This window comes from Drosophila bipectinata, chromosome 3L, assembly GCF_030179905.1.
Source record: "Drosophila bipectinata strain 14024-0381.07 chromosome 3L, DbipHiC1v2, whole genome shotgun sequence".
NCBI lineage: Eukaryota > Metazoa > Arthropoda > Insecta > Diptera > Drosophilidae > Drosophila > Drosophila bipectinata.
The window spans coordinates 24215321-24237132 of record NC_091738.1 but is presented as its reverse complement, the minus strand read 5'-3'; the positions used below and the strand labels follow the sequence as shown (position 1 = coordinate 24237132).

The window sequence follows — 21812 nt, the reverse complement described above, 5'->3', positions numbered from 1 at the left end:
TTAATGTATAATCATTTACACCTACATTTGGTTATTCCAAATAGGAAGCGGTATACCTGTTAATGTTGAATAAATATACACCTTTTACAAAAAAAAAAATATTTTGTGCATGATAATGGCACCATAGCCACTTGCACTAGCGTCTGTATGCAGCTATGGGATATTGCGGATCAAAGATTATTATAACCGATCATGAGTTAGTACTGACATAATCTTTTGACGTATTTCTTCATGCTCTGATTTCCAAACGAAGCTACTATTTTTAGAAGTCAATTGATACAACGTTTTCATCTGATCAGAGAACTGCGGGACAAATTTTCGAAAGTACGACGCTAAACCTATAAATTTTCTCAATTGTGAAACATTATTTGGTTAGGATAGTCCAGCCAGAGCTTGTATTTTTCGTCTTTGACCAACTAGCCAATACATTCTATTTCAGTTTTCAGAAAAGAGCACTTTTTTACATTAAATGAAAATCCTGCTTCCGATACAGCCTTTATCACGACTGTCAATCTTTTAAGTGCTTCCTCTTTTGATCTCGTTACTGTCACTACATCATCAATGTAAACAATTGCATAGGAATACGCCATAGGAGTACCTAGTGCTCGCGCTATAGCTCGCTGAAAAATCGAAGAGGCATTCTTCAGCCTTTGTATATTATTAATTACCTATTTGTTTCTGTGCGCAGCGATTTGCATAATATGCGAAAGAAATTTATTTTATCGGCGATCTCCTTTCTCTTGTTCACATCGACTACGCACAGTTGCAGAGTGTGTGCTGCACATCTCACAAGGTGTATGTTAGGAAGTTGAATATTATGTAGTTCATTCAGAAGATTCTCACTTTCTTTGTCTTTTTTAAAAAGAAATTCCTCTGTGACATCATTAAATACTTTTATTTAAGGCTTTTATCATTTTTTGCTCATTATCATTATGCTGTATTCATGGATATGAAAATTCTTAAAATCACAAATTTTATAAATTTTATATAGTTCAATTTTTGCCTGTAGATTTGATCTAGTGATATTCGATTATCATCTAGGATTTCTAAAATGTTGTCCATCATGTATATTCCAGTGTGAAAATGTACGAGCGTTACTTATCCTTTCTATTTATCGCAAAGATTTATCTTTTCTTTTTCTACTGATTGGTAGTTGCCCCTTCGGTTGCAGCGACCCTGAAAACATATAATGAACATGATCTGACCCACGGACTCGAATTTAATTTTGTATAAGGTTTTTTGAGGTTATGTCAGAACCCTGACGTGCTGGGGTTTTTTGGACCTCGGATTCGGATTCAGCGACCCCGAAAACATATAGTAAACATGGTCTGACCTCAAGACCCGAAAAAAATTTTTTTTTTGTGTGGCTGTGTAATTATTTCTAAGTACCGACCGTGTGCGCCAAAGTCTTAAGTATATAAAAAAAAGGTCTAAAAAGGTGTTTCGCGTGAAACCGTCTCAGAAAATACCATTCAACTAACGTCCCGCGGAGTACCCTCAGAGGCATCCGACGTAAGTTGTAGTAAGCTTAAGATCGGAGGCCCAACAGAATCACCGAACCGTAACCCCTAAAAACATCTATCAGAAGAAAACAGGGATCCTGTAGGAGTCACCGGGATAGGAAACCGCATGGTAGAGGTTTCCCTTCCCCGCCTACTTACACACATACCCTCTAACGGAGCTACACTTGTGAGGAGTGAATGAGCGGCTGCACGGATTTCTTCAGACGCATTTGAAAGAGAAGCCCAAAGAAGACACAGAGAAAACCAAAAAAAAAGTACAGGGCGCAGATTCCCAAAGTGCTAAAGTAACAGAGCACGTGCAGAAAAGTTTAAGGTTGGCTGTCGATTTTTAGGGATAACCTTTTTAGGGTTAGTTTTTGTGGTTCTTATATATAAGCTCTTATATTATTTGCCACGGTTGCAAATGTACTTTTACAGTTTGATGCATTTAATGTCATTATATCTCACTTTTCACATCCCCACAAATTGGATAAGGTATATTTCTCATATTTGGTGAATTTAAACATTAAGTGGTGTACGGGCATTATTTCTCTTTTCATTTGTTGCACCATCTTCAGCAAGCTTAGAATCCACCCAGATTTCTCCCTGTAATCTCCACAAAGCTTTACTTGCCTTTTCTCTCCTTTGTAAACTAGTTGTTTGAAAAGAATCGTAGAGCCAGCAAGGCAATTGGAGTGGTGGAGAAGGTCAGGGTATAAACCACGAGGGATTAAAGCTGACCCATTCAGAAGTAGTTGAACCTAACCAATGTAAAGAACATTAACTAATTAGCAAGTAATAAATAAATTAAGTTCAATGCATAACTCTGGCTAGTCGTTTGGATTTGAAAGTCCCCCGAGCAGAGCTGTGCTTAACTATCACATTCCGCCCATGAAAGGCATTTGTCACAACATTTTTGTGGACAATGAGGGAAACAATACACGACTCCACAATCTATTGTCATCTCCGAAAGTTCCATTAAAGTCTTTAATGGAAACCTTAACTCATCACTGAATCATTATTCTTCTTCTCAACTTCTCAAAAACTTCGCATCGCACGTGTCACGCAAACGCTAACCCATTGTCGCTCTCTCACTTTGTAAGACCATACATACATAAGTGTGAGTGTATACGCAAAATGAGCCAGCCCAAGCCAGCGAGCACTTCCAGTACAGAGTCTGAAATAATAGCAAAGGGTGGCAACGCCGACAGCCTATTTGCGCTCCAGAAAGATCTTCACAATCAGCTTAACCAACTCCAAGTAAACTTCAAGTTTCGAAACCAGTTCGAAGGAGAATTTATCACAGGGTTCTTTAACACAGTAACCGAGTAACCGAGTAACAAGCAACGCCAGTTCCTAAAATACTAGGCCCTGGTGCGGCAGTCCAACTTCCAAAGTTGCCAGTACCTAACATTTCTGGAAAGTATACAGATTGCCCACCTTTCCATGATCTGTTTGTGCAACTCATTCACCAGAGCCAGGCGTAGTCAAATATTCAGCGGTTTCAATTTCTCAAGCAAGCACTGCCTAAAGAGCAAGACCAAGATGGTGCATTGCTTGGGGAACTCCAGTGCTTTCCGAGTTTCCACGACTTGGAAACCTTCCTCAACAATCACCTCGACAGCATGAACCGATAAACAAATCAAAATGTCTGTCGATGCGATGTCCTGATTTTTTGTCCAAGGATTGCCCGCAAACGAATTGTCGATCATAAGTATATAAGTCGGAATGACCGGGATCACCCGACTATATCCTATAGCTGCCATATAACTGATTGATCGGAAATGGTATAACTTAGGTGTTTTAGAGCTATTTTTGGCAAAATAATACGACATGCCAAATTTCATAAGGATTGGCCGACTATACCCTATAGCTGCTATTATTTCTTATAGCTTCTTCTATATGCTATATAACTGAATGATCGAAAACGTATTTTTTTTGTATTTTTTAAGATAAAAGCTTGGGACATTCGTGTTTTTTAAGACAGTCAATTGAAACTTGGAATAGATTTTATTTTGGCCTAATTAATCCCACCTACCGAATTTCATATCTATCGGCCGACTATATCTTATAGCTGCCATAGAACTGAACGATCGGAAATGGTTTTTACCAACATTTTACCAAAATACCAACTTTAGTTTTCTTGAAGAGAGAAGTTCGGGATTTTTTTTAGATTTTGTATTGTAATAAATTGTTTAAATTATAATATTTTCATAAGGATCGGCCAAGTGTATCCAATGCATACAACTTCATCCCCGCTCAAAGTTTGTCAAAAATGTTTGATGGGAAAAAAATACACTCCAGGGTAGTACCTTTCATCAGAGCGAAATTTGGTTGAGTCTTAGCTGTGGGGCTGTGTCCAATTTGTTTCTTAGATTTACAATTGACTTGTAACAAGGGCCGCCAAAAGTTGAGGCAGAGAAACTCCCAGAAATATTGCTCGAAAAAGCGGAAGAGATTGACAGCTTAGCAACAGGGCTATCAAGATACCGACCAAGGTGGTGTTGGGCAAGGATAGAGGATCTGCATGAAGCGTGCTTTCTTTTCATTTTAACCAGAGATTCTTTTTCTGATTTTTTACGAAATGACTCAGAGAGCAAACGATTTATAGGTTCTTAAATGAGCTGGCTTACGCTCAGAGCGAAACCGTTGTTTTCTATTATGGTTGTTCAGTGAAGCAAAAGGTCTCCTACGTATGTATTGGTATGAATGTGAATGTCACACGCATAGACAAGAAAATTGTTTAGCGTTTGTTTTGCATCCAAATTTTAATTGGAACCGTGAATTCTGTGTGAAACATTTAAGCCGTATTTTGTTTATAATGCAAAGAGAATTGAATAAAAAAGTGCACGTATTCTTTAAATTTTATTTGAAAGAAAACCAATTTATTTGTAGTTGTTGAGGTATTAAATTTTCCGGCAATCATTCAACAAATCTATGACGGCATTTAAGGGGAGGGTAAGGTCAAATCATGCGAAAAAAGCCATGTTTTTGTGATTTTTTTCCTGACGACACAGTTATAATTTATTTATTCAACCAACGCTATATTAAAGTATGACATTAGAAAAATGTTTAATAAAATTTTTACAAAAAAATATTTAAAAAATATGGCAATGGTAGCAATTGTCCGGACGTGTCGCAAAAAAAAGTTGAATTGCGGTGCCCCTCATAACTCGGTGCTGGATCGTTTGTAATCAAAAAATGAAAATTCATTCGTTAGATAATAGTTCGCCCCAGGTAACGCTGTAAAGATTTTTTGAAAATTTCAATTTTTTAATTTTTTCGAAGACTTTGAAGTGAAAAACTCAATTTTTTGGGAAAAAATCGGTTAATTTGTCATTGCAAAATAGGGAAAAACGCTTTAAAGTTTTAAACACAAAAAAATCCAGTGTAAAACGTTTGCAAGCAACTTCGTCAATAACTAATAACTTCGTCAATTTTGCTTAATTTGACTTGAAATTTTGACACAATATTCTTCAGATATTATGCATTCAATTTAAAAAATAAAAAAAAAAGGAAAAAAAAAATTTAATACCTTACCCTCCCCTTAACAATGAAAAATATGGACATTTTCAATAAGTGGAAAAATTCTGGAAATTCAAAATTAACCGAAGTGAAGAAAACCGACAAATATCATATCAAACAAGCGAAAAAGCAATAGTTTCTTCTTTGATTAAAAACCATTTATATTTCTAGACAGTGAAGGCTTTAAAGAAATAATATATCCATATATTGGATATATTATGTAGAAAGCCAGCATTTATTAACTCGCTTAAATTTTAACATTCTTAATAGAAGGACTAGAAATTTCGGTCCTCTATTCCTCTATGCCATTGTAGTTCGACATATGCACAGAACTTTTAGGGTCTATGCTCGAACTAGAATGGTCTCTACTCTATAACATCTCTTTCCTGTCCTTCCTTTCCTTCCTCTTAGCTTAAATTAAATGCTCGCTGCGATGCGAAATACGTGCGATGCGAAGTTCTTGAGAAGTTGAGAAGAAGAATAATAATTCAGTGATGAGTTAAGGTTTCCATTAAAGACTTTAATGGAACTTTCGGAGATGACAATGGATTGTGGAGTCGTGTATTGTTTCCCTCATTGTCCACAAAAATGTTGTGACAAATGCCTTTCATGGGCGGAATGTGATAGTTAAGCACATCTCCGCTCGGGGGACTTTCAAATCCAAACGACTAGCCAGAGTTATGCAATGAACTTAATTTATTTATTACTTTCTAATTAGTTAATGTTCTTTACATTGGTTAGGTTCAATTACTTCTGAATGGGTCAGCTTTAATCCCTCGTGGTTTATACCCTGACCTTCTCCACCACTCCGATTGCCATGCTTGATCTACGACTCTTCTTAAACAACTAGTTTACAAAGGGGAGAAAAGGCAAGTAAAGCTTTGTGGAGATTACAGGGAGAAATCTGGGTGGATTCTAAGCTCGCTGAAGATGGTGCAAAAAATGGAAAAGAGAAATAATGTCCGTACACCACTTAATGTTTAAATTCACCAAATATGAGAAATATACCTGATCCTATTTGTGGGGATGTGAAAAGTGAGATATAATGACATTAAATGCATCAAACTGTAAAAGCACATTTGCAACCGTGGCAAATAATATAAGGGCTTATATATAAGAACCACAAAAACTAACCCTAAAAAGGTTATCCCTAAAAATCGACAGCCAACCTTAAACTTTTCTGCACGTGCTCTGTTACTTTAGCACTTTGGGAATCTGCGCCCTGTACTTTTTTTGGGTTTTCTCTGTGTCTTCTTTGGGCTTCTCTTTCAAATGCGTTTGAAGAAATCCTTGCAGCCGCTCATTCACTCCTCACAAGTGTAGCTCCGTTCGATCGAAAGTTTGTTGATTGGTACCTCATTTATGAAGTCCAGAGCTGTTGGTGTGAGCCTGGTATTGAGGAATAAAAAGTAGGTTCCCCAGAAGCTTGAACTTGCCTTGAGCTTGAAACTATGGCCTCTTGAAGTCGCTTTCCCCGGCAACAGGACTTTAAATTTCCCCACCATTGATGCTTGGTATTAAAGTCACCTCTAGCCAAAAATTTTGGGCCCAGAGAAACTAGTAGCTGGTCAAAATCATTTTTTTGTCCAAGGATCGCTGGGAGGAAGATACAAGTAAGCTATTCTAAGTACCCCTCCATTTGTTAGAATATTAATGCAAGTTAGCTGTAAGTCGGTTCGCGTTGTGGGCTATTTCTGCGTGTGGATAATGCTGGTCTTGAAAAAGATAGCAGAGCCGTCTTTAGCGGAGTTGCTAGGGTGATTGGCAAAGTATTGGTCATAACAAGGAAGGTACAAATTAAGACCGGGACGTATGTGTGTCTCCGTAATGAGCATTATGTCCGATGTTCTTCACTTTTCTGAGCTATACCTCTTGAATTCCATAAACCGATTTTTATTTTTTAGACTGTCATTTCCTAGAAATTGAAACCTGAACTAGATCGCGAAAAGCCTTGATTGACTCGATCGTTTCCATGACTAGTGGCGCGTGCCATGGTATGCGGGCAAAATGAAAGCAGAGTTTTAATGCTCCAGCAGACAAAAAAAAAAAACTCGCTGAATTACGAAGTTCAACATTCGGAATTATTCCAATCCTCGGAAAAGAAGTGTTGAATCGACACTGCCGATGCAGTTAGAAGGAGATACGTGTACTAAAATGCGTGGACAATATTTATTCTACAGCAGACCAACAAAACTTAGCGCCGTGTCTGGATTTTTAACTCATGACCCAATGATGAATAGCCCCTATTATAATGAAATGCAAGATTTTCAACATTTAGAATTACCTATTCTTCCCTATTTCTTCATTTCTCTTGAACACAAGGGAGAATTCCAGGGATTTGAAGATGTCTCTTAGCGTAGTTACGGATGCCATCTCTATATACGCACCATCACTAACGGCATCAGTTAAACTTGACTCCTCTTAGCCAAATCCTTAGCACCAACTAAGGCGCAGTCGTAACCTCGATTGAACTCTGCGCAGCAGTGCTTACATTTCATGGGTGCATTTTTGGGCACACGAAAAAAACGGTACATACATAGTTATCATAGAAATAGTTATCGATCTATTGAACTATAGAACTATTGAACTATTTATACAAGCTTGACTCTGGTTTTTGTAACGAAACAAGAAAAATGACAAGAAGACAAATGCTAAATAAAGTATAATTAAGCTGGATCAGAAAATTATACAGAATATGCAGAACATCTGCATGGACACTGGTAAACATTTTTTCTAGGATTCTACGAACAAAAGAAAGAACTATTAACAACTTCCAAACAAATTTGTTGATCATCTCAACTAAGTGTATAGGTTGCTATTTAACCAGATTATTGAAATACCCGAACAAAATTACAAACACGTATAGCTTTCTTTTAATAGACAAAAAGGCATTCCGAATGTCTTCTGAACGCTACTCAGATACTCCATCTAAAAAAAACTTCGCCAAGCTGGTGTACCCAAACAGAATGCAAGAGGAAGAATTTTATACTAAAAACCAAATCAACAAAAAAAACCAAATCAACCAATCTAACAAAAATATTATTATAAAATAAACATGGAATGTTTGAGTTTTACAGTTAGTTAGGTCTATGTCCTACTGTCCAAAGTAAAGTTTGTTTCAAAATTATTCCACTTCTCTCAAAAGAAAAACTTTTGATGCCAAACTATAGTTAATAAATATCTAAGAAACAAATGTCAATCAAATTGCCCGATTTTTGGATGAATCATAGTCAGGAAACTCGACTATAGCCGTCCTTTCTTGTTTTTTCATGCTGTCTAGTTAAGACCAAGAAAATTAGATAAAAATCCTTCAGGTTTCGACAAACAACCCCAGCTCAGGTAAAATGTGTCAATTTCATCACATTATGGAGTCGTTGTTTCTATGGTACATTGTAAGCACGTAACTTATATATATTTCGGATTTTTTATTACATTCTTACCTCCTTGCTCATCCAACATAACAATGCTTCGCATTCCAACTTCCGCACTCTAAATAGATATCAATTCATTAAAAATCAAAGGTGCATAAGGGTAATTATCATATTAAATTTGTAAAGGTCATTGCATATTTTTTACATATTTTAACCTTTCTAAAACATTTCCAGAAACGAAAAATTGCCAATAAAAATGTGTGTTTTTAGTTGATATTAAAAATTATAATGATTTTAAAATAATTAATTAGTTTTTAGATAATTTTAATTCCTACCAAAAAAAACATGCACAAGCCTATTCTTTTGGGTACTTAAATTCATAACCAGAAAACCGAACCAGGGCAAAGCTATATGCTATATGACATGTGGCCATTTTTCTCTTTATTCTAACTAAAGAGGGGAATTGGCTCATGTCCAATTTTTTGCCCGACAACATTGGCACCGTATGGTGCCCGACCTGCGTTAATGCTGAACTATATCATTCTTTTGCTGCAAATGCAAAGTAAACAAGAAAGGAAAGCTTACTTCGGGCGGAGCCGAAGTTTATATACCCTTGCAGTTAAAACCGGATATATATCGCAAACATCGAATATAGTTGGCCGAACCTTATGGAAATATTCCCAGAAGGGAATATATATGAATATATAATCCAATTTATTACAGTACAAAATCTAAAAAAAAGTCCCAAACTTCTATCTTCAAAAATACCAAAGTTGGTATTTCAAGCAAAAACCATTTCCGATCGTTCAGTTATATGGCAGCTATAAGATATAGTCGGCCGATCGTTATGAAATTTGGTAGGTCGGATTAGCTGACCAAAAATATAATCTGTACCCGGTCGTTCTGACTTATATACTGCGTGCAAAGGAAAGAAGGGTGTGTGCAAAGTTTCAAGTCGATAGCTTTAAAACTGAGAGACTAGTTTGCGTAGAAACAGGCAGACGGACAGACAGACGGACATGCTCATATCAACTCAGGAGGTGACCCTGATCGAGAATGTATATACTTTATAGGGTCGGAGATGTCTCCTTCACTGCGTTGCACACATTTGACCAAAATTATAATACCCTCTGCAAGGGTATAAAAACTATGCATAAACTTAAAAATAACCAAAACTAACACTATTCCTTAGTCTCAACGCCTAAAAAAAGTTAAAAACAAGATCGGAAAGCTAACTTCGGGCAGCGCCGCAGTTTAAATAAGATTGGATATCCATCGCAAATATCGGATATAGTTTGCCGATCCTTGTGAGAATTTTATCACAAAACCAATTCCTTAGAATACTAAATTTTTAATAAGTTGCTTCTATCTGCCAAAATAATAATGTTGGTATTTTTACCAAAAACCAAAAACCGATCGTTCAGGTATATGGCAGCTATAGGATGTAGACGGGCGTTCTTTTGGAAATTTGGTAGGTCAAATCAAGTAGCAATAAATAAATCTTTCAGTTATGTATATGGCAGCTAAAAGATATAGTCGGCCTATCCTTATGAAATTTGGTATGTCCTTTTTCAAAAATATAATCCATAGGAAAACCAAACTATTTCTAAAAACACAAAAGTTATAGAATTTTCGATCAATCAGTTATATGGCAGCTATATGATATAATCGGCCAATCCCGGCCGTTTCGACTTATATACTGTATGCAAAGTTTTAAGTCGACAGCATTAAAACTGAGAGACTAGTTAGCGTAAAAACGCTCAGGAGGTGATCCTGTTCCTGAATATACTTATATACTTTATAGGGTCGGAGATGTCTCCTTCACTGAGTTGCACACTTTTTACCAACATTGTAATACCCTCTGCAGGAGTATAAAAAAGTGTCAGATTTTCGTGTTTTTGACAAAGTTGGAACTTCGAAAAGGTTCTGTTTTTGGTCAGTTGATCCGACCTTCGGACTTTCGGCTCCGTTCGAAGTTAGCTTTTCTTTCTTGTTTGTCATAAATTATTACTCCAAATGCTGTATTGAACCAGTCCCTTAGCTACATTTTGAATTTGGCCTAGACTATTTTATCTTTTAGTAGTTCGTAGTTACTACTTAGAAAATTTTATTCCGGTTAATTTTCAGAAGCCATTAACTAGGGTTGTTGGTTTTTAAAAAAATATCGTATTGATGATATTTGCTGTGAAAAAAATATCAATCGATAATATTAAGAAATATCACATAAAAAAATCGATATATCGCGTATTTTTGATATTTTTTATGGTCAGCTAAAATTGAAAAAAGGTTATTTGTAAATTTAAAAAAAGGTTTTAATATGTGTTTTCATCCGCCATTAACTGCAAATAAGAGCTATTTTTTATTTAAAAAGTGAATTTAAAAAACAACAAATATTTATACCCACTCTCAAGCAACTTTTATTTACGTTATTTGAAATAAAAAATAACAAAATTATTAAGGACATTGTATTCAAATTTAATTATGAAAAAACTTAATATAAAAAAAAAAGTTTTTTAAAACTTAATTAATTTATGGAATATGTACTAAATAATGCTTATTACCTAATTATCTTATTTAATGCTCCTAATTACTCTTAATTACAAAACAAATCTTTCTTCAATGATTTAAAAAAAACTTTCGGTTATATGCTCGTCTGTCATTCGACTACGGGAGTCACAGACAATACATTTAATGGCAGAAGCCAACCGTTCAGATGGAACCGTACTTCCAGGCGTGATAAGATAACTTAATGCCAATTTCTGGCTTAAGAGTGACCAAACATAAAATATCGGAAATACCAACTAAAAAATATTATTATCGACTATTTTTGCCCAAAAAATATTCCGATAATAATATTTTTTTAAGAGAAAATATATCGATATATGGATATTTTGATATATTTCCGACATCCCTACCATTAACTCTAATAAGACGAAACGATGACGGATAGGTAGTAATCCCCTTTTGTGGTTGGATGATATGCATGAAATTATGGCGCAAGCTGAATATATCAGCATTTAATATTAATAATTTAATATTAATATACAAATTGTCCAAGTTCTATATTTAATTGTCACAGATTCTGTGTTGTGTGATGTCGCTTACGTCACCCTTATACGGAGTAGGCTCAATCGCGCCACATTATATAAAACTGTTGTGCCATCTCCTAAAAAGATTTTCGCAGGCTGAAACTAAGCCCTTACATAAATTTTATTACACTTTAAGTTTATTCTTTGTCTCATGAGTGTCATCCATCCGTTTCAACAAATGTACTAAAAGGTTTTTTTAAAACCTATTGATACCAAACTATTTCTATAGTTACTGTAAAAACAAATTTCATCTCAATCGGCCGATTTTTGGAGGAGATATACCCATACAATTTCAATTGCGCGTAAAATTCTCAAATAATTATAATAAATACCCATACAAACGGGCTAAAATTTTGAAGGAGTGGATCTCTAAGACTATAAGAGATACAACTTTTAGATTTGGAACTTGAAATCGTATGATATCCGCGCAGATCAATTTTTATACCCTTGCAGAGGGAATTATAATTTTGTCCAAAAGTGTGCAACGCAGTGAAGGAAACCCTATAAAGTATCTATATTCTTGATCAGGATCACCTCCCGAGTTGATATGAGCATTTCCGTCTGCCCGTCTGTTTCTAGCGAAATAGTCTCTCAGTTTTAAAGCTATCGACTCGAATCTTTGCACACACCCTTCTTTCCTTTGCACGCAGTATATAAGTCGGATCGGGGGCCGGGATCGGCCGACTATATCCTATAGCTGCCATATAACTGATTGATCGAAAATGGTATAACTTTGGGGTTTTTAGAGTAAGATAGCTCAAATTTTACATGAAAGCTATTTTTGCCAAAATAGTACGACATGCTAAATTTCGTAGGGATCGGCCTACTTTATCCTATAGCTGCCATTTAACTGATCGATGATCGATAACGATCGGAAATGACACAACTTTCGGAACTTAGTACAGCTTCTATTTTTGGTCAGCTAACCCGACCTACTAAATTTCATAACGATAGGCCGACTATATCTTAAAGCTGCCATATAACCATCTGGTATTTGGTAGAAGTATCAACTTTGGTATTTTTTAAGTTAGAAGTTTGGGCTTTTTTTTTAGATTTTTTATTGTAATTAATTGATTTCATTATGATATTCTCATAAGGATCGGACAACTATATCCGATGTTTGCGATATATATTCGGTTTCAACTGCAAGGGTATATCAACTTTGGCAACGCCCGAATTTAGCTTTCCTTTCTTGTTTTCTTTTATTTTTTCCATTGCGTTTTTTAAAGGTTGTCAAATTAGGTTATTAGGTTGTCAAAGACACTATTTGGCAAATCATGGGTCGAAAAAAATTGTTTAAGTTGAGGAATTAATGCTCTGGCTTGTGAGTTCGTTAAAATTTCTTCTCCATCGGCGTCATCATCCCCGTCACTTTCAGAATTGTTGGTCAAAACTTCTTCCAAAATGTCGTTTTTGTGACATTTTCACAGAACGATGTTACTCTCCAAAAAAAATCAGCAAACTAAGCGATTAACTAAACGCATTACGATTTATAAGAGGTTACGCCAAATACTACGAATTAACGAGGATAACAAAGTATATGGAATTTTTATGAATTAACGAGTTTTTTTCAAAGGACAGAATTTTTTACGAATATCGCGATTTTTGATTTAGCGCGGTACGAATTATCGGGATTCGACTGTATATATAATTGAATATTAATAAAGGCCTAATTATCCTATCAATGGATCAAGTCAGTTATTCCAATGCTTTTAGACCAGGTAAAGAAAATCTCGGCCTTCTTCCTACTAGCTACATAAACTAGAAAAATTTTGGTTCGAAAAAAAATATAATTTTAACAAGAAAAGAAAGCTAACTACGAGCGAAGCCGAAGTTGAAATACCCTTGCAGTTGAAACCGAATATATCGCAAAAATCGGTCCAGAAGAGTGCAACGCAGTGAAGGAGAAATCTCCGACCCCATAAAGTATATATATTCTTGATCAGGATCACCTCCTGAGTTGATATGAGAATGTCCGTCTGTCCGTCTGTCTCTCTGTTTCTACTCAAACTAGTCTCTCAGTTTTAAGTTTTAAGTGCTGTCGACTTAAAACTTTGCATACAGTATATAAGTCGAAACGGCCGGGATCGGCCGACTATATCCTATAGCTGCCATATAACTGATTGATCGAAAATGGTATAGCTTTGGGGTTTTTAGAGTAAGATAGCTCAAATTTTACATGAAAGCTATTTTTGCCAAAATAGTACGACATGCTAAATTTCGTAGGGATCGGCCTACTTTATCCTATAGCTGCCATTTAATTGATCGATGATCGATAACGATCAAAAATGACACAACTTTCGTCTTTTTGAAGACAAAAAGCTGGAACTTAGTACAGCTTCTATTTTTGGTCAGCTAACCCGACCTACTAAATTTCATAACGATAGGCCGACTATATCTTAAAGCTGCCATATAACCATCTGGTATTTGGTAGAAGTATCAACTTTGGTATTTTTTAAGTTAGAAGTTTGGGCTTTTTTTTTAGATTTTTTATTGTAATTAATTGATTTCATTATGATATTCTCATAAGGATCGGACAACTATATCCGATGTTTGCGATATATATTCGGTTTCAACTGCAAGGGTATATCAACTTTGGCAACGCCCGAATTTAGCTTTCCTTTCTTGTTTTCTTTTATTTTTTCCATTGCGTTTTTTAAAGGTTGTCAAATTAGGTTATTAGGTTGTCAAAGACACTATTTGGCAAATCATAGGTCGAAAAAAATTGTTTAAGTTGAGGAATTAATGCTCTGGCTTGTGAGTTCGTTAAAATTTCTTCTCCATCGGCGTCATCATCCCCGTCACTTTCAGAATTGTTGGTCAAAACTTCTTCCAAAATGTCGTTTTTGTGACATTTTCACAGAACGATGTTACTCTCCAAAAAAAATCAGCAAACTAAGCGATTAACTAAACGCATTACGATTTATAAGAGGTTACGCCAAATACTACGAATTAACGAGGGTAACAAAGTGTATGGAATTTTTATGAATTAACGAGTTTTTTTCAAAGGACAGAATTTTTTACGAATATCGCGATTTTTGATTTAGCGCGGTACGAATTATCGGGATTCGACTGTATATATAATTGAATATTAATAAAGGCCTAATTATCCTATCAATGGATCAAGTCAGTTATTCCAATGCTTTTAGACCAGGTAAAGAAAATCTCGGCCTTCTTCCTACTAGCTACATAAACTAGAAAAATTTTGGTTCGAAAAAAAATATAATTTTAACAAGAAAAGAAAGCTAACTACGAGCGAAGCCGAAGTTGAAATACCCTTGCAGTTGAAACCGGATATATCGCAAAAATCGGATTTAGTGGGCCGATCATTATGAGAATATAATAATATAACCAATTTATTACAATACAAAATATTAAAAAAAAAATGCCTCAAGCTTCTATCTTCAAAAACACGAAAGTTGGGTCATTTCCGATCGTTCAGTTATATGGCAGCTATAGGATATAGTCGGCCTATCCTTATGAAATTTGGCCAAACGTTATTATTTTGCCAAACATAGCACTCATGCAAAATCCGAACTCTCTAACTCTAAAAACATCAAAGTTATACCATTTCCGATCAATCAGTTATATGGCAGCTTTAGGATATAGTCGGCCGATCCCGGCCGTTCTGACTTAGATCCTGCGTGAAAACGAAAGAAGGGTGTGTGCAAAGTTTCAAGTCGTTTCAAGTTTCAAGTTCAAGGCATGAGTGCTATGTTTGGCAAAATAATAACGTTTGGCCAAATTTCATAAGGATCGGCCTACTATATCCTATAGCTGCCATATAGCTGAACGATCGGAAATGACCCAATTTTCGTGTTTTTGAAGATAGAACGCTGGAACTTAGTACAGATTATATTTTTGGTCAGTTTATCCGACCTACCAAATTTCGTAAATTTGCCATATTACGGAACGATCGCAAGTGGCATTTGGTAGAAAAACCAACTTTAATATTTTTGAAGATAGAAGCTTGAGACTGAATTGGATTTAATATGATATTCCTTTAAAGATCTGCCAACTGTATCCGATGTTTGCGAAATATATACGGTTTTAACTGCAAGGGTATATAAACTTCGGTTCCACCCGAACTTAGCTTACATTCTTGTTCAATTTCAAATACCCACCAAAACAGAAATCTGGTGAAAGCGCCAGTTCGTTAATGTTTTTGGAAAATGTTTTGATGCCAAACTGTTCCAATGGCTAACCTACACGTACAAATCAAAAAGTAGACAAATTGGATAATTTTAAGAGAAGTTATATTCTTAATCTGCTTCCCTATTGAATAGGTAGTATGGATTTGTTGTTTTTGTTTTGCCCAAGCGCACAAGTATCCAAAAAAAATTTGGAGCGGAAACAACATACCTTTAAAGTTTAAGCCATAAAGGTTAGTTAAATTGTGGGTGGAAGCGATGAGTACCGGATATAATATAGTCGGGAAACTCGACTATAGCCGTTCTTTTTTGTTTATTTTGTAAACACTAAACGTAAACACACATATTTTCCTCTGCTGCTTACGTCTAAAAACTCATCAGCGAATACCTATCAGGCAATTCCCGATCCTTTTGCACAATTTATTCAATTAACGTATTCACTTTTAACTATTCCGGTTTAGCTTTACACTTTGTACAAGCAGCTAACCGTATTTTTGGGTAGGCTGAAATATCCTCTTTGTTTCTAAAAGTGTTTTTTTATCAAAAATTCTTAAAGTTAAACAACTACTCCGAGGCACTGTGAAAACTTCTCTTAAAACTCTTGAACCTGTCTCTAGCAACTTCCATAATTTTCCTCATGTGCACAAAGCTCAGGAGAAAAATGAAACGCTGCCAATTATAGAGGCATTTCTAAATGTCCTTTGAAAAAATGAATTACTCCACATTTGAAACACCTTTGTAGCACAATAATTTCTCCATGCCATGATGATTTAATGAAGCGCATTCTACCACTGAGTTGATTTCTGAGTGGCTTGCAAACAGATGTATTTTGGGCTTCCCACCTAATCTCCTCAATTGGATTTAGAGCAGTGGTGGGCAAACTCTCATTTTACATAGCACGCGAGTATGGGTAGGAAATTCTGCCGCAGCGCTGCCGGCACACTGACAGTGTAAGAATTCTCAATTTTTTTTAGAAGCTCTCTCATTTCGACTTATTTGACAGCCCAAACTTAAAAATCAAAATGTTTCCACTGAGAAAAATTTTCTCAGAAATTGGGTTGGAAAAAGTTTTCTTCATGGAGAACATAGATAGGGAAGCGTAGTTTTTCATTTGTTTAAGAAATGTTGCTAGCAAAGCTTTTTTTTAAATAAAATACTCAATTTTAGTGCCCATTCCAAAATTTTGAAATAACGAAAAATGAAAAAAAAAAAAAATACGTTTTTTTCGCTCAGTGAATTCTCTGCTCTCATTGTTTTTCTCTGCTACGCACCCACACAAATTTTAAACATGTGTTAGTTTTGCCCCCCACTGATTTAGAGCTACTTATCTGGAAGAAACCAACGTGTCTCTATTAAAAACGTTTACTCGCGACTAGGTCGTGTTACATCTGGTGCTCCTCAAGGAAGCCATCTTGGACCTTAACTACTCAAAATGATGACTTACCCCTTACGCTGATCACGTAACCTTAGCTTCCAAAATAAATTTAATAGTTCCCAATATACCATAGACTTTAATCCGATTTGGATCATTTTATAAATGGCTGTTTAGCAAATTATCTTAAGCTTAAAGGATGGAAATGTAAACATAAGTCATTTTAAAATTATTATTAGATTTTAGAATGAAAATTCAACTTTGAAAAAGGTTTCAAAAAAAGTTTGCATTTGTTCGGTGTCTCAATCTCAACAGTGATCTCAATTGAAAACATAGCTTGCCATTTTTTGCTATTCTTAACGGTAATTTAGTGGGTCCGAAGAGTTTGTGAGATGATTCCGAAGATACTCCGATAGAAACGGTACCACTCCTAAGACGTGGAGCGTCACAAGCGTTGTCCAAAAGGAGATCGCTAAAAGCTGAATCCTAATTGGCTTTATCAACCGAAGGTAGGATTCAAAGAGACAAGTGTAGTTGGGTGGAAGCCGGCCTAGGAACGAAGTGCTTTGAAATCGTAACCAAGGAACAGGGCCCTGGGGTGCTTCCAGGGCCTCGAAGATATGGATTCCATCATCCATCAAGGAGCCAAATCAGCTCCTCACCATACTCCAATGGTGCAACTCGCATCTTCCTACATCGCACTTTTTTTTTTTTCTTTTATAGCTTTGCTTTTATTTATTGAATCTACTCTTAAATTTGAGACTAACAATAAGTTGACGATAAATAGTAGACAATAAGTAGCTTTAGGTGTGTTCTTTTGGCTTCAATGTGCCGGCGCCATGTGAGTCTTCTGTCGAGATGTACTCCTAGGTATGTTACTACGTTTGCTTGTGGGTGTAGAGTGTTGTTTAATGTTATCGGCGGGCAGTTTTGCCTGTTCAGAGTGAACGTAACATGCTTGCATTTTAGTTCGTTCACTTTAATTCGCCAATCTGACAGCCATTTTTCGACATCGACCATATGATGAGCTAGCTGCGCAGTTGCTTGAATCGGGCATTTTGAGCGGCTAAGAATAGCTGTGTCATCGGCAAACGTGGATGTTGTTAGACGTGTGCTTGTCGGGATATCTGCTGTGTAGAGGACATATAATATTGGCCCTAGCACGCTGCCTTGAGGAACTCCAGCTCCAACAGTGTAATCATCGGATATAGCGGTGTTGCACCTCACGACAAATTTTCTGTCGTGAAGGTAAGACTCCAAAATCTTGTGGGTGCTGTAGGGGAGCATTGTCTTGATCTTGTACATTAGACCTTCCAGCCAGACTCTATCGAATGCTTGCGAGACATCTAAGAATATGGCAGTACAGTACTCTCGTTTTTCGAACGCGTTCCGAATTTCAGATGTTATCCGGTTGACCTGCTCAATTGTTCCATGCTTTTCACGAATCCCAAATTGGTGTGACGGGATTCCTTCCTGGATTCTCAGGTATGTGTTTATGCGAGTCATTAGGAATTTTTCAAAGAGTTTAGATAGGCAAGAGAGTAGGCTTATAGGTCTATACGACGTGGGGATAGTGTGGTCTTTTCCCGGCTTTGCTATAATTATTATAATTGACTTTTTCCATCTCACTGGAAAGTGGCCAAGTTTTGCGATGGCATTGAATAGCTGGGTGAGATTGCAAACGGTGCAGTATGGGAGCTCAATGATCATTTTGGGAGTTATGAGGTCGCAGCCCGGGGATTTTTTCGGATTCAATTGTCGTTTGATGATGTTAACGATTTCGTTTGGGCGAAACTCAATCGGCTCATGTTGAGGCTGGGGCTCATCTGATAGAGTCGGCAAGGTAAACGCATTGGTGGCAGGATTTGGTTGGAAGACATTTTTAAGGTGTTTGGCAAACGTGCTGGCTCTGTCTGCGTCGCTGCGCGCCCACCCGCCGGTGGAATTTCTAATAGGCATCACGGTTTCTTTCGGTGAGCTCAGAGTTGGGTGAGCTCTCCATAGTGAGAGTTTCGTACTGTTAGTTGACGATTGCTCTATGTAGCGGCGGTGGACATACGTTTTTTCTTGCTGTAGAGCTTGATCAAGTTGACGTGAGGCATGTTTGAAGCGTTGCTTAGCAGATGGCGATCTGTGACATTGCCATTCTCGACGTAAGCGTCGCTTTTCGAGGACGAGCTGTTCGATTTGTAGATTTGTCTTCTTTTGAATGCGTTGTGTGTTTATAGTTTGAGGTGTTGAAACTCGAGCTGCAGAGACGAGTACAGACTCCAGCGAATTAACAAAACTGTCTACGTTGGCTTCGTCGCTGAGGTGAGGACTCAGCTCAATGTGTGAGCTGATGTACTTCCTGTACTTAACCCAATTGGTTTTATGTGAGGTCAGATTTGATGAATGATCCCATGTTCCTGGGTGTTGGAGTAGAGTAAAAAGGACAGGCGAGTGATCAGATGAAAGATCCGAAAGGCATTCGGCGCATATAAGATTTTTAGGAATGTTTTTGGTAATCGCAAAGTCAATTAAATCGGGAAGTTTCTTTGGGTCTGCCGGCCAGTATGTTGGTGTGCCAGAAGAAGCATAGTCTAGCTTGTTCTTAGCTTTGATAATTGCATTATAGAGCTGCTTTCCTTTTGGGGTCACGAGACGAGATACCCAGTGTGTGTGCTTGGCATTGTAGTCTTCTGCTGCTATGAAGTGGTCTCCGAGTGAGTTGAAAAACTGCATAAACTCATCTTCGGCTATGGTGAAGCGTGGGGGGCAGTATACGGCAGCTGGAGTTAATTGCTTGCCAGTATTTAGGTGTAAATTTATTGATGTGGCCTGTAGGTAGTTTTTTCCAAATTTCGTATGATAATGGTGCTTGATACGGCTTCTGATTAAAATTCCAGTCCCGCCGTGTGCTTTACCGTCTGGATGATTTGTTCCATAGAATGAATATCCTCGAAGTTGGAAATTGTATCTGTTCGTAAGATGTGTTTCTGAAAGCAACATTACGTCGATTTGATTGTCTAGTAGGAATGGCGCTAACTCGAGTTTATGCTGCGAAACGCCGTTAGCGTTCCATGTAGATATTCGTAGGGAAGTCATTATTTGGATTGTTGTGAAACCAGCATTTGTATTAATATATTTTGGTTTCGCATTAGATCTTGCATAGTCGTACGCATAAACGACATAAACTCCGTAAGGCTTTGTTGTAGACTGCATATCATAGCTTCAAAGTTACTTTTTGGCGGTTGATGCTGCTGAGCCGTGTTCGGTTCTTGGTGTGCTGATTGCGGCAGTGAGCTTTTTGAGGCTGGGGTAGCCAGTCCTGATTTTAAAGCGCTTGCGTATGTGACATTTTTGTCAGAGCTTATAAGTCCTAGTGAGGATCTGGCTGCAGTCGAGAAGAAGACTTCAGCGTTTGACCTGGAGGCTATGAACTGATTATTTTGGGTGCGGGCAGTAAATCCCCTCTGGTGGATGCGACTTTTCAGCTCCTTATAAACTGGGCAACCTCTATAGTTAGCAGTGTGATTTCCACCGCAGTTGCCGCATCGGACTGACGTGTTGAAAAGGTTGACCAAATGGAGGGACGAACAAGTCAAGCGGTGCTGATTATCAACCAAAATTCGCTAGCTCCCATAGAGCTACCATTGTAAGGCAGCCCTCACCACCACCATTGTAAGGAAGGCTCGGCTGCACTCTTGCCCTATTTAGCTGAGGATGGAGCCGACGTCCCAGCCAGACAATACTGGTTAGTAGAAGGAAGGTTTTCTGTGTCAAACCGAGTTTGTGCTAGCCATTGAATCCTACTACTAACCTCCAACTATTTCCACTAAAACTAACCATACTAGAACCCTTCTACTAACCATATTTAGTATAAGGAAGGTTCTTGGACTAGGACAAAGACAAAGAGAAAGACAGCGAGATGCTTGAAATACTCACCACACACTGATAGCGAGCTCAAATGTAAACACCGCGGTGTCTTTGAACTTTATTCTTATTCTTTGAAAGGGGAAACGTTGCCACTTTTATTATTCATAATTCTAAAGAATCAATATATTTAACACTGTAAACTAAGCAATTACTCAGTTTGGTATCTCTTTGGACATTGCTAGATACGCACTCCTTCTCCGACCACATATAGGCCTATAACTATAAGGCCTCCTAGCCACATATAAAAAAGTCATCCGGAAAGTGAAGCAATCCCCAAGGAATTTCTTTTTCTCGGACATGGAAAACGAAACTCAAGCTGCAACACTTAGGAAAATCCTATCCCAATCATCGACAACCCTAGGCTATCTAAAAAAAAGAGATGGCACTTGGACTAGTAAAAGTGAGGAGTCTTTACCTATGCTACTGGATGGCGAAAGCCCGAAGTACCTAGGGATGGTACTAGATCAGTGGTCGGCGCGGACCTATCCCGCAGGCATAGGAAATTTCTCTGCCCGAGCTCTGCCACACACACACAGTATAAATGTGTGAAACGTCATACTCGCAGCCTACTTTCTGCTATTCGTTACTAACACTTATGCGTTAAAATCAAATCAATGTTTTGGGGTGCCGACTAGATGGAAAAGCAAACTCGAATCTAAACATACAAGAAATATAAAAAAAAGGGAATAGGTCTAAAATGGGACATGTCCCTCTACATTATAAGCTGGATCTATAGGCCATAGTCCGATCTATTTTACTGTACTCTACTACCATACTTCTCACAAAGAAAAGCAACATAAAGCACTATACATCAGCACCGCTCTTAGAACCACTCCTAGTAAACGCCATACTCTACCTACCAGGACTAGCTGGTATTAAACAGG

The 21812-nt window shown here is 37.2% G+C and overlaps 1 protein-coding gene across 4 annotated transcripts in view; it reads right to left on the bottom strand.

Annotated features, from left to right (window-relative positions):
* Nucleotides 1-21812, bottom strand: part of Snap25 (Synaptosomal-associated protein 25kDa) — a 123550-nt gene that overhangs the window by 64859 nt on the left and 36879 nt on the right. For 2 of the 4 annotated variants that reach the window (XM_043211369.2, XM_070279923.1), the window contains exon 4: nucleotides 8468-8516. The exons of the other annotated variants lie outside the window; for them this stretch is intronic. In XM_043211369.2, coding sequence (XP_043067304.1) covers nucleotides 8468-8516 — 49 coding nt within the window. The remainder of the gene's footprint in view (nucleotides 1-8467; nucleotides 8517-21812) is intronic. 4 annotated transcript variants of the gene reach the window in all.